The 18086-nt window shown below is 38.8% G+C and overlaps 1 protein-coding gene and 1 non-coding gene across 2 annotated transcripts; one reads left to right on the top strand and one right to left on the bottom strand.

The window, feature by feature from the left end:
• Positions 1-11758: 11758 nt before the first annotated feature.
• LOC131254312 (E3 ubiquitin ligase BIG BROTHER-related-like) lies at positions 11759-12382 on the top strand. The gene is given in 2 exon segments (XM_058255303.1): positions 11759-11941; positions 12044-12382. Coding segments are annotated over 2 exon segments (522 nt in total).
• A 5374-nt stretch (positions 12383-17756) lies between these two features.
• On the bottom strand, positions 17757-17863 carry LOC131254402 (small nucleolar RNA R71). The gene has a single exon (XR_009175518.1). It is a non-coding gene; the product is annotated as a small nucleolar RNA R71 (small nucleolar RNA).
• Positions 17864-18086: the final 223 nt, after the last annotated feature.

Genomic DNA, 18086 nt, shown 5'->3' with positions numbered 1-18086 from the left:
GCCCATTGATGCAACCCACTTGATGTATTTGAGGCCCATTGGTGTGGCCCACTTGATGTAAATGAGGCCTATTGGTGCGGCACATTGATGCGGCCCACTTGATGTATATGAGGCCCATTGGTGCGGCTTGTTGATGTGACCCACTTGATGTGTATGAGACCCAATATGATGTATGTGTGGCCCATATGTGCGGCCCAATGGGATGTGTATGAGGACCTTATGTGAGGCCAAAGGCCCCACTATATGTTAAGGCTTTATGTGGGCCACTCCTTGGGGGCAATGTTGGTTAAATATCCACATTGATGGGCGATGGTGGTTAAATGTCCACATTGTGACCTTCCCTTAGGCCCTTTGTTAGGCCGATTCCGATTGTCGAGGCCAATTATTGAGTCCGATTCCGATTATAGAGGTCGATTTCGATTATCGAGGCCTATTCCAATTGTTAAGGCCGATTGTTGAGTCCAATTCTGATTGTCGAGGCCAATTATCAAGGCTAATTCCGATTATCGAGGCCGATTCTGATTGTCGAGGCCGATTCCGATTATCGAGGCCGATTATCGATGCCGATTCCGATTGTTGAGGTCGATTCCAATTGTCGAGGCCGATTTCGATTATCGAGGCCGATTCCGATTGTTGAGGTTGATTATCGGTGCCGGTTGTCGATACCCATTATGAGTATGTGTCAGCACGCATCATCTACATGTTTTTTATGAGATGTGGTTGACCATTGCATATGTCATTGGCCAGGTTGTTATGAGACTCCCTGATAGGCGGAGATTATTTCACATGAGCGCACGGCGTGCGCAGGATTGATGAATGACTAGATTGTATGACTCATGCATCTTGCATTGTGTGTTGTGATTACTGTACGCCCTAGTGACATCAGGGTCGTAGCCTCCACAGGCATGTTGTAGATGGCCAGATGAGACATAGGAAATCTTTTTCTACATGGGGTGTCATAGATATCCCTAGCTAAAAGTCCATAAACCCTCTTAGTACCAGAGGACGCCCCAACGTCTAGACCGAGTGGATATATGAGCGCCCGAGTGCCGAATACCAATAGGCCGCATCTCCTACTATGTCGTGGTCGGTTGGAAGGGGGTGTGACCTTACCCGCCCGATGGTAGGGGGCATAGCTAGGCTAGGTTTGACTAGCTCATAAATGGATCCGCTATCGACGTGCCTGGTAGATATTAGCTGACTACTATTTAGGTGGATAGTGAGGTCTCTTCCACTTGCATGGTTGCACGTCCGGTGAGCGGCGATTGTATGTAGAGTGTACTAGACTCCGGTGATGATCCCAGAGATGCACGGTGTTGATATATGGACTTGTTAAGTAGGAGTTGTATACTCAGCATTTTACTCATTCATTCATTCATTCACTATCCACTCGGACTGGTGGTGCACAACTAATTTAATGTGTACCTTCTCAATAGCCAGGATTTCGGTTGGGGTGCGCGACCAACCTGAGATCAGGAGTTTACCACATTGAATCTGACTATCCAAATTTAGGAATGAGACTGGTTTGGATAGAAGTCCCTTGTGATGGACCCTATAGCCTGCAGTACTAGGCACTATCATCCTAACTTCACACTCTAGCTTGGTCATTTCATTCGCACCGCATATTGCATTACATCCGCAGCATATGATATTCTGGGTTGCTACGTTTCTGCATTTATATGGACTAGTTGAGGCTGACGGTATTCGTGAACTCGTCAGGATTATATATTGTATTGTATCCTCGGCATCTGATATTTGGCTCTCTATGACTCCTCATTTGCATAGCTGATTTGTATTGCGTACTCTGATATTGTATGACTCATGGACTTGTCCGTATTTCCACTTACTCTGATATCGTATGATTCATGATCTTGCCAGCATTTCCAATATTGTATAATTATGGTATTGTATTGAATACTTGACACTTACCTTATGCATACACTTATACCACCCTCTAAACTTTCTATAAGCTTATGCACGATAGATGTGTGGAGCTGGCGTTAAGTCGCAACAGCGTTGAGCTTGGAGCATGCAGCCATCTTCTGAAGCTTTGATTTCGATATATGTACTTCACTTTCAGCACTGTATTCAAATGTTTATATTAGATGATGATGTTGCCTTTGTGATTTGGGTAAAACTTGTGGTTATGCTTCTTATGAGACAAATGTATGTTGAAAAATCCTCCTTGTAGGATCCCATGATTGGAATCTGGCATATGGGCGCTGGGAGTCGAAAATGGGGTACTACGGAGGCTGTTGGATCAGATTCGGTAAATTAAAAATTTTGTGAGCCCGATTTCTGGGTTTGGGGCGTGACACTTCACCGTGTGATTGTTGTGAACTTAGAATGATTAGGTCCCGAGTGCATAACCTTATGGTTTAGTTCCTTAACGTCTGAGCCTTCGAGGGTTCTCAAGGCTGATATGCGCCTTTGTTCTTTTCTGCAGACCATGCCGCTTAGGAGAGGCGCCTGAGGCACCCAACCGACCCGAGTGACCCGAGCGGCTCCCACTTCACCCTCCGCAGTTCTCGTTCCTCCACCTGAGCCTCTTGTTTCCCACCCGAGATTCCTACAGATCATGCGCCTCCGTTCGAGGTCAGCATAGCCCATACCGTATCAGTCAGTGCTGACTAGTGGCAGCAGATGCTTCAAGATGTGATAGTCGCCCTCCATGGGAAGGGCAGGCGTCTTGCTGAGAGCCTAGAGCAGGTAGAGTAGGAGCGAGCGAGCGCCCTACTGCGAGATTTTCTTCGGTTCGATCTCCCACGATTCCAGGGAGAGCCCGATCTGTCTGTGGCCGAGAGATGGTGCTCCTAGGTGGAGAAGATGTTTGAGACTATGAGATGTTTAACCTAGCAACAGGTCCCATTGGCAGTGTATTTGCTTGAGGGCGAGGCCGAGCATTGGTGGGCCTCCGTTGCCCGTGATGTCGGGCCTGATTTTGTTTGGACTTTGGAGGACTTTGTTGACCGGTTTGACCGGAAGTTCTTCCCCGATCACATTCAACAACAGCGTGCACTGGAGTTCGAGACTCTAATGCAGGGAGATATGACCATGGCATAGTACGAGGCACGTTTTGTCGGCCTATCCAGATTTGCGCCATACTTAGTTGATGATGAGGGGTAGAAGGCCCGTCGTTTCTAGAACGGCTTGTGTTATGGTCTCTGAGGCTGTGTTATTGGCCATATGCTTTAGACCTTCAAGGAGATTATTCAGAGGGCCTAGGTTTATGAGGCTGAGTGGGCTGGCACTGTAATGCCCCATCTTTTCAGGACCTGAGTATATGACTCGTTTCCCAAAAACCCGAGTGTTAATCTTAAAAGATGGTCAAATTCGAGTATATTTATTTTTTTCAACTATCAGAGTAAGCAAATGAGGGTAGAACGGACAAATCATACAAAATGGAAATTTTCATTTACATTTAGGATGAGGTTGCCCATAATGACTTATACAAACCAATGCCTTGATATAAAAAATACAAGAATTCACATAATTTAATACATGAAAAATAACAGAAGAATGTAAACGTAAGCTGCAAGACCACGCAACTCCTTTTAGCAATACGGCCGTGCATCCTTGTCACTTTTGCCCGGCTCCTCATTAGTCTGAACCTGAAAATCACTTAAGCCACCTGTGCTACCTATACGGTTATATATTTGATGGATGAGTGGCCAACTTAGTGTGAATTCCCCTCAAGATTACACATCGCCGCATTAGGTAAGCATAGCATTACTACCAAAAAATTGGGCAAAGGTTACGGATAAAAGCCGTAGCCATAGACCTATGGTTATGGTTTTAGTTCGTAGCACGACCGTAGTTGTAGGTGCCATAACAATAGGTCAAAAACCTATGGCTACGGATCTACTCCGTAGCCATAGATAACAATAGCTATGGATATAATCTTTTGTAGTTATATCTGTAGCGAAAAGTACATACAGATATAATCCGTAATAGCTATAGCCATAGCTATAGATATAATCCGTAGCAGTTATATGCCGAATTTAATAACAAATACGGTTGTCCGATTACCAGTTATGGTCAATATCCGTAGTTATTGCGTACATTTAAAAAATAATTATAATCATTCATTCATTCAATTACAATCGTTCATTCATTCAATTACAATTACAATAATGCTGAAATTACAATTGTCTAAGTCCACTCATTTTCCTTTCAATTTCTTAGTGACCTCTATAAAATTATTTCCACAGTCATTTATGTAGTACTTTGAAGAGTTGTCTCGAAACGCAACTCTAGCAATGACAAAGTCACTTCTTGCAACAGCTTCATATATTCCATCATCCTACAAATAGTCATGACATTCATAAATCAGAATGACCATTGGGAGAAAAAAAGACAAAGTGAAAGAAGTGCATCATGTATGACCATTTTCTTTTCTTTTTTTCTTAATGAATTAATAAAAAATCAAAGAGGAATGAAATTGACACAAAAGGAATGGTCTCACCATATCAATTATCTCCTAAAAGGGAATAGTCCAAGTTTTAGTGATTGATGATTGGTAGAACACAAAAGTTGTGACCTGAAGGAAAAAATAAAAAAGAAATACACATTTCAGCTTGAACCCCATGAGGAAACAAGCGTTACTATTTTCATTCGTGATTTTCATACCTTACTCCACTGAAAAAATTCACCATCATGAAACTCGAGAATTAGAAAACCAACAGGATCAAGCTGGATTGAATGACCCCAAAATTTGCTTTTCAAATTACTGTCCCTAAAATTTCCGTCCTCTACCTTCACGGTGGCATGCAACAATCATTAGATGATGACTGACTTGTCTCAAAGTAAAATATCAAGTTACCTCCTTAACTCAACAATGTGAAGTCTTATTAGATTAAAAAACTCGTCAAACCAAAGCATGAGAATCAGACTATCTAATTAAGATTGGCAGACTACGAAAATTTAAAACTATAAATGAAATAAAGGAAAGCATCAGTTGATCAATGAACAAACAAAAGATATGAGACTGGATGACGTTCAGATCAATGTTACTGTCTATAAGATTAGAAAATGTACTGATCAATCCTAATGGCCAGAAAAATGGACTAACACAAATGGTTGAGATGAATGGTAAGTGCAGCTTTTAGGCCATGCAACATCGGCATGTGGATGAGTTAACGAAATTCAAAAAATTTTGCAAAAAATGAACAGTAGCCTGGCTTATGAAAAGAAAGATGATAACAAGGGGCTGAATTAATCTACAATAAAATGTGATTATCAGCTTATTTCCAAAACTTACATATTTTCTCCAGTTTGATAGTTAGGGTGATTTGCTTGCAAGCAGAAGCACCCAATTTTTCATTAATGAATTGTTGCACATGAATACATTTTCAGATTTAGATGTTCTCATCATAGGCATTGTCCAGACCCTTTCATGAGCTTGTTGTTTCTAAGGTTGATCTTACAATAGTCAACAATTTCATAAGCTGGATTGCTGATGGAACATAAACATCCATGAATCAGGCAAAATAATCGAAACATTTACGGCCTAACAGACATCAAACTTCCAAACTGATTTTGAACTTCAGAATATTGATTATGACAGGCAACCCAAGCAGGATATTTTTATGCCTATAAAATGAAAAATAAAAAATCTTCTATGGTATTTGCCCAAGAGGTATTTGCAAGCTCCTTTGCTAAGGAGCTTAGCTCTACAATAGTATCCTAACAAAGAAACAGCATGACATTGCAGATGGTCCCGTGCAATCCATGTAAATAATAGCTCAAGCTACTTTCTCACAAATAGTGAAACTCCCTGGGTTGATGGTAATGCTATTTGTGTCATTATCAGTTTTGTAATTGCCAACTAGCCGATTCGCCAACTCAAACATGTTATTTCATAGGTTGCAAGTAACATGAACAAATACCAACAAGAAATTGAACATTAATGCTGAAGGAAATATTGAAACTGCAACAAGAAAATATATAGGATCTACTAAAATTGACATAGATTGACAAATTCTACCATGAGTCCTATATTGATAATTGCAACATGTGGAAAATTGCTGAATGGGCCATTTCTAAACATGGGAGAAGGTCAACATAAGATGATCTAGCCAACATGAATGCAATAGCAAATAGATAAGCTCTCCATTTCCTCTGTGTAGCTTATCTTTAGAAACATTTGTGGATGGAAACATATACCAATACCACTGAGTTCGCCCCTCAGATAGAATGGATGAATTGATGCATGTTTCTAAATTTCAATCCACCAATACCACATGGGCCCTTTGAAAGCACATGTATCCCTTCAAAAATAATTATAGAATCACTTTCCACCTGCGAATTTCTAAGACCCAAGCTATAACAGTTACAAAGCCCATCCACTATTGCACATACCTCTGCTATACAATCTAAAAGCCCTACGGTAATGGTGGACTAAAACCTTCCAAGGTAAATTTTGAGAGTTGAAAAGTTAATTTCTGTTGTTGGATCCTTCAAGATATGCCAACAATTATATTTGCAATCTTCAAAACCTTGCCATTTGCAAACTATCTACAACTGAGTACAAGGTACTACATGAATATATGTCAAAATGTCTAAGATAAGAACCAGTATATGATTAAACCGTACCATAAGTTATAATTGAATTTGACCTTTAAGGACTTGTCAGAAATTTCTTAGACAAACCAAGTTCATGCATCATGAAAGAAATTGTGAGGCTAAAAACAAAAATTAAGATAAACCTTTTGCACTAATTAAGCACTAGAGATCCAAAAGAAGATATTAAAAAAAAATCCTTGTAATAATTCCTTTTTTTTTTGCCATGAAACCAAAGCATTAGAGACCATGAGTTTTGCAATGAAACCAAGTTCATCCATCATATATCTTAAAAAGCAAAAGGGAACAAAAAGGGAGAAAAGAAAAGGCATACGACATCCTGTGGCCCTCAAGCTAGCCATTCCTACCAACGAAATAGCAAACCCCTTCTCCCCCGCAAGCCAGGATTGGAAGCAGAAACCTCAGAGATGAACAACCCACTCCTTGTCCTGAGAGCTAAGAAACCCATAAAACACATCAAGCAATCCCAAGGCCATATAGCCAACACAACAAGCATTAATAAATACTCTCTTCTCGCATGCAATAGAAAGACAATGCAAGCAAGAATGAATGCAGCAAAGAATTATCTGAGACAATGAGAGTTATTTTCAGATGGAAGAGAAGTGGCATTAGAGCTAGTGGCACAAAGACGCTTTAGAGACGACTGTAAATCATCTCTAAAATTTTAGACGGCCCCTGACCGTCCTTAATATTGTCTTAAAAATTTGAACGTCCACAAATCATTTAAGACGGTCGTTGACCGTCTTATATGGGTCATCTGAGATGGTCATTGGCCATCTGCACTAGAGACGATCTTGACCGTCTTATATGCGGTCATCTGAGATGGTCATTGGCCGTCTTTTACTTGTAATCTGAGATGGTCATTGGCCATCTTTTACTTGTAATCTGAGACTGTCAAAGACCATCTCTATTAGAGATGGTCCTTAGCCGTCTTATAGCCCTGGCAAAGACCGTCTCTACAAGAGACTGTCCTAAACCGTCTCTATTGGAGACGGTCAAAGACCGTCTCCATTGGAAACTATCAAAGAGACGGTCCTAAACCGTCTTATAGCCCTGTCAAAGACCGTCTCTATTAAAGACTGTCAAAGACCGTCTTTAATGCTTAGGTCAAAATTTAAGAAGCTCAAAAAAATTATGAATTTTGAAAAAAAAAAAAATAGTTGAGAAGCTTAGAAAAATAATTAATAATGTTTAAGAAAATTTTAAATTTTGAAAAAAAAAACTGTAATTGAAAAAAAAAACTGTAATTTTATAAAAATTTAGATTTTGAAAAAAATAAATTAAGAACTTTGAATAATGTTGATAATTTTGAAAAAAAAAATTGACAAAAAAATGGTATTTTGAAAAAGAAAATTAAAAAATTAAATAAAATTGTGAAAAAATTGATAAATTGTAAAAAAAAAAATATTTTAAAAAAGAAAAGTAGATTTTGTATTTTGACAAGAAAAATTAAAAAGTTATATAACAAAAGTGAGATTTAAAAAATGATATTTTGAAAAAGAAAATTTAAAAAATTAAACAAAATTGTGAAAAAATTGACAAATTGTAAAAAAAATATATATTTTAAAAAGGAAAACTAGATTTTGTATTTTGACAAGAAAAATTAAAAAGTTACATAACAAAAGTGAGATTTAAAAAATGATATTTTGAAAAAGAAAATTTAAAAAATTAAACAAAATTGTGAAAAATTTGACAAATTGTAAAAAAAAAATATATTTTTAAAAAGAAAACTGAATTTTGTATTTTGACAAGAAAAATTGAAAAGTTAGATAACAAAAGTGAGATTAAAAAAATGATATTTTGAAAAAGAAAATTTAAAAAATTAAACAAAATTGTGAAAAATTGACAAATTGTAAAAAAAATATATATTTTAAAAAAGAAAACTAAATTTTGTAAAAAAAATGTTAAATTTATTTATAATGAAAATGATATTTAGTTAAAAGAGTAAAAGAAATATACATTTTGAAAAAAATGTTAAATTTATTTGTGAAAAATAAAATTACTAAATTATGAGGCACATCCACTAATTGAACCTTTAATTGTTTTTGGACAATCTAATCAGTTCAAATTGAAGAGTAAATAACTTCAGATGTTTAAATCAAATTTCACTGAAATTGTTGATCAATCTTGTATGCCCAATATCTTTCTCATATGTAGCATGATTGAGGCAAGTTACTAGTCAAATTGAGAGTATTGATCAGTAAAATAGAGTGAATGGACTAGACATGTAAAATGGGCCAAATATTCTGGTTAAAATTGTGACCCAACTTACTGACCTCGTGAGAACCTAAGAATTGATGTTAGTAAGTTTTGTGGGCCCCATCATGATGTGTGTCGAACATCAACATCGTGAATTTGATGTGTCCCATTTAGGTTATGAGATATCTCAAAAATCATCGGTAAATGAAACTCAAGTGGGCCATACCATTTAAAACTATGTGAAGACATCTTAAAAAATATAAAAGCACTTGGCGGGGCCCACATGAGTTTTGGATGCGGTTGAAACTTGGTCTGACCCCTCATCCAAGTGGGACACATATAATGAGTGGGTTGGATATGTGAATCACATTTAGGCAGGCCCAATATATGATTATGAATGTTTTAAGGAAACCTTTCTCCACTACATTTAAGTGAGTTACTCGTTACCTTTACCAGAGTAAACTCTGTAGGGTTCATCGTTATTTATTTATTTTATCCACTCCATTCATCCATGTTAACAGATAATTTGAGGTCTAAAGAACAAAAAGGAAGCATATCTAAAGCTCAAGTGGACCACACCACAGGAAATAGTGTGATTGAACCTCTACCATTTAAAATTTCTTGGAGGCCATAGAATTTTTGGATCAAGCTAATGTTTGTGTTTTGTATTCATTTATATAATTTTGATATTATGAACAACCTTTAACTATTTTTGGACAATCTAATCAGTCCGGACATAAAGAGTAAATAACTTTAGATGTTTAAATCAAAATTCACTCAAATTGTTGATCAATCGTGTTTGCCCAATATCTTTCTCATATGTAGTACAATCGAGGCGAGTAACTAGTCAAATTAAGGGTAATGATCAGTAAAATAGAGTGAATGGACCAGACATGTAAAATAGGCCCATCATGATGTGTGTCGAACATCAACACTGTGCATTTGATGTCTCCCCTTTAGCTTACGAGATATCTCAAAAATCATCCGTATACGAAACTCAGGTGTTGATTACCATTTAAAACTATGTGAAGACATCTAAAAAAATATAAACAGTACAACATTGGATGTCATACCATTTTGGGGTCATAAAAGTTTTGGATCAAGCTGATTTTTGTTTTTTCCCTTCATCTGGCCCTGTATGACCTAATTAACATATTGGATGTCAAATAAACAGTACAGTAAGCCTTAAGAGGATTTTAATGATGGATATCCAATTACTATTGATTTCATGTGGTGTGGTGCACCTAAGATTTCTGTGGTGGGGTCCACTACAGATTTTTATCTGTCTCATTCTTTAGCTCATGATGTAAAATGATATCTCAAAATGGATGGACGGTGTGGATATAACAAATACATCATAGTGAGGCCCACAAAACTTGGTGGATGTTGGTCGGTGCTCTATGGGTCCCACCATGATGTATGTGTTTCATCTAAGTGGGACACACATAATGAATGGGCTGGATCTATGAACCACATCTAGGTGGGCCCAATAAATGATTATTTTTAAGGTCGTGCCCCACCATGGAATGGTGCATCTAACTGACGGGGCAAATCCAAAGTTCAAGTGGACCCACCATAGAAAAGAGTGGGATAGTGACACTCACTATTGAAACCTTCTTAGGGCCCGCCGCGATGTTTATTTGAGATCCAACCTGTTTATAAGTTAATACAGACATGGATGTAGTTGAAAATTGGTTTGACCCTCATCCAAGTGGGACACATGTAATGAGTGGGTTGGATATGTGAATCAAATTTAGGCAAACCCAATATATGATTATGAATGTTCTAAGGAAACCCCTCCATTATATTATGTGGTGGTGTTTTCTCTTCATTCATATTTTTTTGATATTATGAACATGTTGGATGATGCTCTGTGGGCCTCGTGGTTGGTTGTCGATGCTCTGTGGGCCCCACCATGATGTATGTGCATCCTATCCATTCATCCATTTTTATTGATCATTTTATGGCTTGATCCCAAAAAGAGGGGTTACCCTCCATTAAAATATTCATAATCATTTGTTAGGCCCATCGAGATGTGGTTCACAAATCTAGCCCATCCATTATGTGTGTCCCACTTAGATGAGGAGTCAGACCAAGTTTCAAATGCATAAAAATTTCAGGTGGGCCCCACCAAGTGCTTTTATATGTTTTAGGCATTTCTTCACATGATTTTAGATGGTATGGCCCACCTAAGTTCCGTATACGGCTGATTTTTGGGATATCCCATAATTTAAAGGGGACCCATCAAATGCACGGTGTTGATGTTTAACACATGTTATGGTGGGGCCCACACAGCTTGACCTTTGTGTTTAATCCATGCCGTCCCCATGAGGTCAAGCTGTGTGGGCCCCACCATGACATGTGTCAAACATCAACACCGTGCATTTGATGGGTCCCCTTTAAATTATGGGATATCCCAAAAATCAGCCGTATACGGAACTCCGGTGGGCCATACCATCTAAATCATGTGAAGACATGCCTAAAACATATAAAAGCACTTGGTGGGCCCCACCTGAAATTTGGATGTGTTTGAAACTTGATATGATCCCTCATCCAAGTGGCACACACTTAATGGATGGGCTGGATTTGTGAACCACATCTCAATGGGCCCAAAAAATAATTATGAATGTTTTAATGGAGGGTAACCCCTCTCAACTTTTGTATGTGGTGTGGCTCACACAAGTGATAGATTGATTTGATTTTTAATCCCTGGGCCCACCATGGGATGGTGCATCTGACTGATAGGGTAGATGTTTGACACGCATCATGGTAGGGCCCACAGAGCCCGGACTGATCATAGCCTAAATTTGGGCACGCGCTTAAAAACAGAGCCGCGCCAAAAAAACCCCAAATCCCAAATATCTCCCACTCTCGTTCTCTCACTCTCGCTCTCTCTCTCCGTTCCCTAACCCACATCTCCTTCGATCTCTTTCTCTGATCCAAGCTTTAGGGTTCTCTTCTCTCTTTTCTTATTTATATGGAGAATGCCAAAGAATCTAACCATGGCAACAAACCCAATGAAGAAAACCCTAACCCTAACTCCGAGTCTGAACCGGAACCCGAATCCATCCCCTCATCTTGATAGCCTTCCCGCGCGCCCTTCACCAGCCTCAGCCAAGTTGATGCCGATCTGGACCTCGCCCGTACACTTCAAGAACAGGTTCGATCCGTTATTCTGTTTAGGGTTTGGGTTTTCTTGAATCAGCTCCTTCTTTCATTCTCTGTCTTTTTTGTTGATTGGGTTTTGTTGCTTATGGGCCAGGAAAGGGCGTATATGACGCTTAACATGACTGGTGGTGATGGAAGCGATTATGGAAGTTCTGATAGTGGTAGTTATGTTTATGAAGGTGAAGCCGGTGATGATTCGAATGATGATGGGAATGATGCTGAGAGCATTGATGATGGTGAAGATGCATTCGATGTGCATGGACGGGCCCCGAGTGAGGATGAATTGGGTGTGGGGATCGACCCGTCAGTGTTTGATAGTGATGAGGCATATGCGAGGGCCCTTCAGGATGTAGAGGAGCGAGAAGTTGTTGTTCACTTGATGGCCCTTGCTGGCATCAATGATTGTGAGTTCACTCGAACTATGGTATTTTAAATTAGACAAAATCTGGTTGGATTGCATGGCATGAATTTCCATGACTGCTGCACTACACTCGCATTGGACACTATTAGCACCTGAACCATTTGTGGGATGGGTTCTACTGTGGTTGGGCCTCTGTAGATGATATCACCAATTGGGTTGTCTTATCTATCCTATCTGATGACTTCTAAATGGATTACAGCATGGGAAAAGCTCACCAGTTGGATCTGTAGGATAATCCAATCTGTGCAATTTATGGAGACTAGTATATTTATTTAGGGGCCCACTCAATTCAAAGTATCATCATTGTTATATTTGGGCCTCTTTCAACTTCCAATTGTTATGTACAATTGCAGTTCAAAATATGGGTCTCAATTTTTTTAATCAAAATGATGAATGAATAATAATGGAATGGAGCATGTAATTTTATCTAAACAGCGATTTTAAAAAACTAAAATTTATTGACAGCATGAGATTGAAGGAATTTACTAGCTGCTATGGTCTTAAGATAAGCTTTTGATTGTGTGGGTGATTTGAAGTTATCGACCATGATAAATTTATCATGCTAAAATTTGCATATTCAATGTGTTCAACATGCAGCTATTTCTCATATGCTTCTCATATTTGCTAACCTTTCATTTGCAACTAGTCCATGATCAATGTTTGTGCATGCGTATTAATTAACTGAGTATATTCTTATATCGGAGATTGGTATATGAGAGGTAGATGATGCATGGGAACCAGATTCTTTATGAAAAGTTTTAGTTTCCTTTAAATCCTACTCCATCTATTATCTATCACTTCTGGCAGCCTTTTTCAAAGTCTTCACGTCTTATTACTGCAAATTCCATCAGACAACATAGCCCACTGGATTATTCAAAGCACCCTTTGGTGATATTCCTTCTAGAGCATCCGACCTCTATCATTATAGAAGCCAATTTTGAATAACAGCTATGGTTTTTGGCTAGGACAACTTGATGCAAAAGAGTTTTAGGGTCCTCCAAATTGTAAAATCAAATGAGTAGAAAAGGAGTTGTTTCAATGACCTCCACCCTTAAACACTTGATTCACATGTTCATCATTATTTTTCTTTTTCTTTTTAATTTTTTGATGAGTTGGGTATGCTAGAGTTTTCTTCCATTACAGTATGTTCTTTTTGGAATCCATAGTGTATGCTGCTGTATTTTATTTTACAATGCACCCTTCTTGATGAACGGCCTGGATCTTTGACAAGTGTTGTTCACCTAGATCTGTTTTCCTTTCAGATCTCATTGTTTGGAGTTTTGATTTTATTTATTTATTTTCTTTCTTTTTCATTTCAACCATCTCCACTGTATTGAAAGGCAACGGAAAGGCCCTATTTAGGCACTCTAGCTTGATAAAAGTAGTTGAAAATATCTTTTTCTTAATGTCTTTAATCTTTTTCATGGCTCTTTGAATCCTTTGATTAGAAATAATATTAGTTGACAGTTGTTGGTATGGGTAGCTAACATTAGCTGGTACTCATACTAACAGCAAAAGGGTACAAAACCAAGAAGAAGGTTATTACAAGGATGGTTTTATATAGCACACTTTACCCAGCCAAGGGTTTGTGACAACAAGCAACTCTAATAAGATTTTTGTAAATATTGCTGCATAAGGAATATGATATTCATTCATTAAGCATGAGCTACCATCTTTGAAACTGAATCTGTCATTAGTTTCTTCAAAGAAGGGGGGTTGCCAGTGCTAGAGTGGCTCTTCAATCTTTTTTTTTTTTTTTTTGTTGATTAGTTTTGGTTCTTTCATGGTTTTAAGGGAATGGTGTTGAGGGTCAAATATTGCATATCAGACCCAGTTGTTACCTGAATTTACAAACATAGTATTGTTTAAAGACCTGATTTTATCATGTTTGTGATGCAGGATGTATTCACGAGATTGGACTGGAAAAGAGTACTAAAAGCATGGATTTAACGGTCTGAAATCACCAAGGAACGCCAGGGACCCAAGGAAATCGAGGAATTGAAGCTCAAGTGGCCTGAAAAGTGTCCAGAATGCAAGATCATAGGGTTCCCACCATCCGATCAATTCGAAACTCCATACGTGGCTTGAGGACCATAAATGAACCGTACACATAAAATTTCATCCATTGGATCACTGTGGAATTGGCTCAACGGACAGATCAGCCCATAAACCATTGATTTTGGGGCCCGCACGATATCAGGATATGCCTCAATTTTGGTATCAACAGTTTAAATGAGATGATAAAGGGGAAGGATGGATTGGATTTTTTATAACCATCATTGAGGGGCCACACGAGTGCCGCACATGCACTGCAGTAAGTGCACTTGCAGTGCACTGCACCGGAGCAAATTTTCAAAAAAACATGCGCCCGTCAGCTTCCTTTCCAGAGACGGAAGCTCTGCTGCCTTCGCGCACGAACCGTCCGTTGCTTCATTAGCGGCCCACTTTCATCATCCAGACGAGTGATCCAATCCATCCATCATGCAGAGGATATCAGAAAAATCAAAACCACGTTGACCGTGGGCAGCCATACATACGTGCATGTCTGCTACAGGGGTCATAAGGAGATTGTTTTAAAACGTTCAAAGCAGGTGCAACTGATCTAATTCCGTGGGCCGCATCAACGGACAACCAAGACCGTCCATCTCCAACCGGAATTCCGAGGTGAATCCAACTGACGGAGTGGATTTTCTCTCCAGCATCGTTCATGGCCTCCACCAACATCCCAGCACAAGAACCGCGCAAGCCCTGTTGCGCGCAGCCGGGACTTCTGGGCCGTTCCCTGATCAAGATGGTGATCGGATCAGCAATCCAAACCGTTTATTCTCATCAACAGGGAGCCGTGACCACCACCAAGAAGTCCGATTCTGATTTTGGACGATCAGTCGTCCAAAATCTCAAGACAAACGCAGGTTGCTCGCGGGTCCTCCGCCTGTTGCTGCGGAAGTTTATTTCATTCCGACTCAAACACGATCTCTTGGGCGGAAGACTTCCACCTAGAGTGGGAAATTGGGCTCGGACGAGTTCTATAAAGGGAAGCTTGGTTTCCATCGTTGAGGGGACGAGCAGGCTGGTTTTTGGCTTTGACGAAGGAAGAGAAACGGAGGGTGGTTTCTGCTATCCACGGCTGGAGAGAGTAGCGGCTGGTTCTTTTGCTAAGGCTGCTGGAGAGAACCAGGGAAGCTAAACGTGGTTGCTGCTGAACATGGGAAGCAGCAGAGTTTTTTTTTATCTGCTGAAGGAGGAGCGTGAGATAGGAAGTCAAGCAGGGTGGGGACTTAGCATTGAAGGAAGAAAGGAACCAGAAGCGTAAAGCGTTTTTTTTTCTCTTTCCTTCTTGTTCTTTTCTTTCCCTGTTTTATTTTATTTTGCTGTTTTAATCAGCCCATTCATGTGTAGCTAATCCTCTTAGCTAGGGCTAAGAGGTGAAGCCTGTAGCGAGATGGGAGACACTATTTCCTGCTTTTCATTTAAATTTATGAATTGAGCTTGGTTTTAAGTTGATTATTAAAAGAATATTTTCTCAGTCTTTAATGGTCTGTTGTGACTGAAATTACAATGGGTTTGCAATGGTTTTGAATATCTCTTTTTCTCTTTTGATGTTTATGACGTCAGGAGGCCCTGTTGTTCACCATTGTCTCCTGGGCATGGTAGGATGACAGTACCTTCCTGATCTTCATAAATTGTTGATTGGTTGGTAATTAGTTTAATCCTGTTGTTTGCTTTGTCTCCTGGGCATGGTTAGATGATGGAATCCATTCTAATTCATATACCTCTCATCTCTTGAAAACCAAATCAAGTCAGTTTGATTTCCATAAATCTTAATGCAGGCATAAGATCTCCCTGATCCCTACAAGTGGATCCTCTGAATCCCTAGTTTCCTTCCTCTGAATTCCTTAAAGTTTTAGATAATTATTCTGCAATTATTCCCTAAACTCTATTTGGTTTAGATCACATCTTAGTCTAGTTCTAGTTCTACTTGGTTTCAGATAACGTACAGGTATCAGTCCCTGTGGATTCGACCTCGGTCTTACCGAGTTTATTACTACATCACAACCCTATACTTGGGGAGTGAACAAGTTTTTGGCGCCGTTGCCGGGGACTGACGGCTACGTTTTTCTGAAATTAATTAGTTTTAGAATTAGGTTAGGATTAGGATTTTACTAACTTTAGGCTAAAAGTTTTTTTTATTTTATTTTATTCTTAGAAACTAACTTGTTTCCATATTTTGTAGGATCTTGACATAAGTTTCTCAATTGGTAATTCCTTCCTAATCTCTCTACTTTTTCCTATTTTTTAGAATTAAGGTTTAGATTTTAGAAATTTTCTAATTCCAGTATCCTCCCTTCTGTAGGAAATAGTTTATTTTTAGAAATTAGGTTATTTCTTTCCCTTTTTAGAAATTAACTTTCTATTTCTATTTTAGTAACTTTCTAACTCTTTTAAAATCTAATTTGTCTCCTAATTTATTTTTAGAATTTTTTTTTTTAGAAACTAACCTTCCTATTTTGTAGGCCTTTAAGATAGAAATTTCTAATTCTGTAAGCTCCTTCCCTACTTTCTATTTTTCAATTCTCTTTTAGTACTTTACTTTCTAGGTTAGGACTTTCCTAATTTATTTTATAAATTTCCACTTTCTTTTAGAAATTAGTTTACTACTACCTTTACTTTAAAGGATTGTTCTTCTTATTTTAGAATCTAACTTATTCTTGTTTTATTTTGCGGTTTTAACTTAGGACTCCAATTTGGTAATTTCTTTCCAACTCTCTCTTTCTTTCTAAGCTTTTTTTCCTTTCTTAGGATTAGGTTTTTAATTGAGGGTCGAGTGTTTTCATGCCCAAGTGGGCCCGTGACAACACTCGACGTCTCTTGACGGAAGGAGGATTGGTTGAGGGTTGACTATCCATCGCAGACTAGACACCGCTCGAAATCCCCCGAGTTAATTGAAGTGATGGTGAAGACCAACCTTCTCTACTTCCACCCAGGGTGGAGGATACCCAAGATGAAAATGAGGTGCAACAGCACCCCGCCTCGTACTTTATGAGATTATCTACAACCGGCGGGAGTGAGTATGCCCTCATGCATGATTTTTCTTGAAAACACAAGACAAATGGACATCAAGCCAGGAGTTATCCAACTCCTTCCCAAATTCCATGGACTTGAATCAGAAAGTCCATATTTACATTTGAAAGAGTTCGATGAGATTATAGCTACATTATGTTTTCCTAATGTATCTGAGGATACAATTAGGCTGAAACTCTTTCCTTTTTCCTTAAAAGAGAAAGCTAAGACGTGGCTACATTCACTGCGTCCTAGATCCATTGGCACATGGAACGATATGCAGAGGGAATTCATAAAAAAATTCTTCCCACATCATAAAACGATTACCCTCAGAAAAGCAATCATGAACTTTGCCCAAAAGGAAGATGAAACATTCTTCCAATGTTGGGAAAGGTTCAAAGATTTGGTCAGTTCATGCCCACAACACGGATTTGAAACGTGGCGCATTACAAATTTTTTCTATGATGGTGACATCTTCCATGCGCCAAATGGTCGAGACAATGTGTAATGGAGAGTTCATCAACAAAGATGTTGACGAGGTATGGGATTACCTCGATAGTCTCTGAAAAACACAATCATGGGACTATTACCCAATGGCGAACACCACGTCTAGGCCGACTCAATTAAAGGAAAAAGGTGGATTATATCTCTTGAA

The sequence above is a fragment of the Magnolia sinica genome, chromosome 8 (assembly GCF_029962835.1).
Source record: "Magnolia sinica isolate HGM2019 chromosome 8, MsV1, whole genome shotgun sequence".
Classification (NCBI taxonomy): domain Eukaryota; kingdom Viridiplantae; phylum Streptophyta; class Magnoliopsida; order Magnoliales; family Magnoliaceae; genus Magnolia; species Magnolia sinica.
This window is presented reverse-complemented; position numbering and strand designations above follow the sequence as displayed.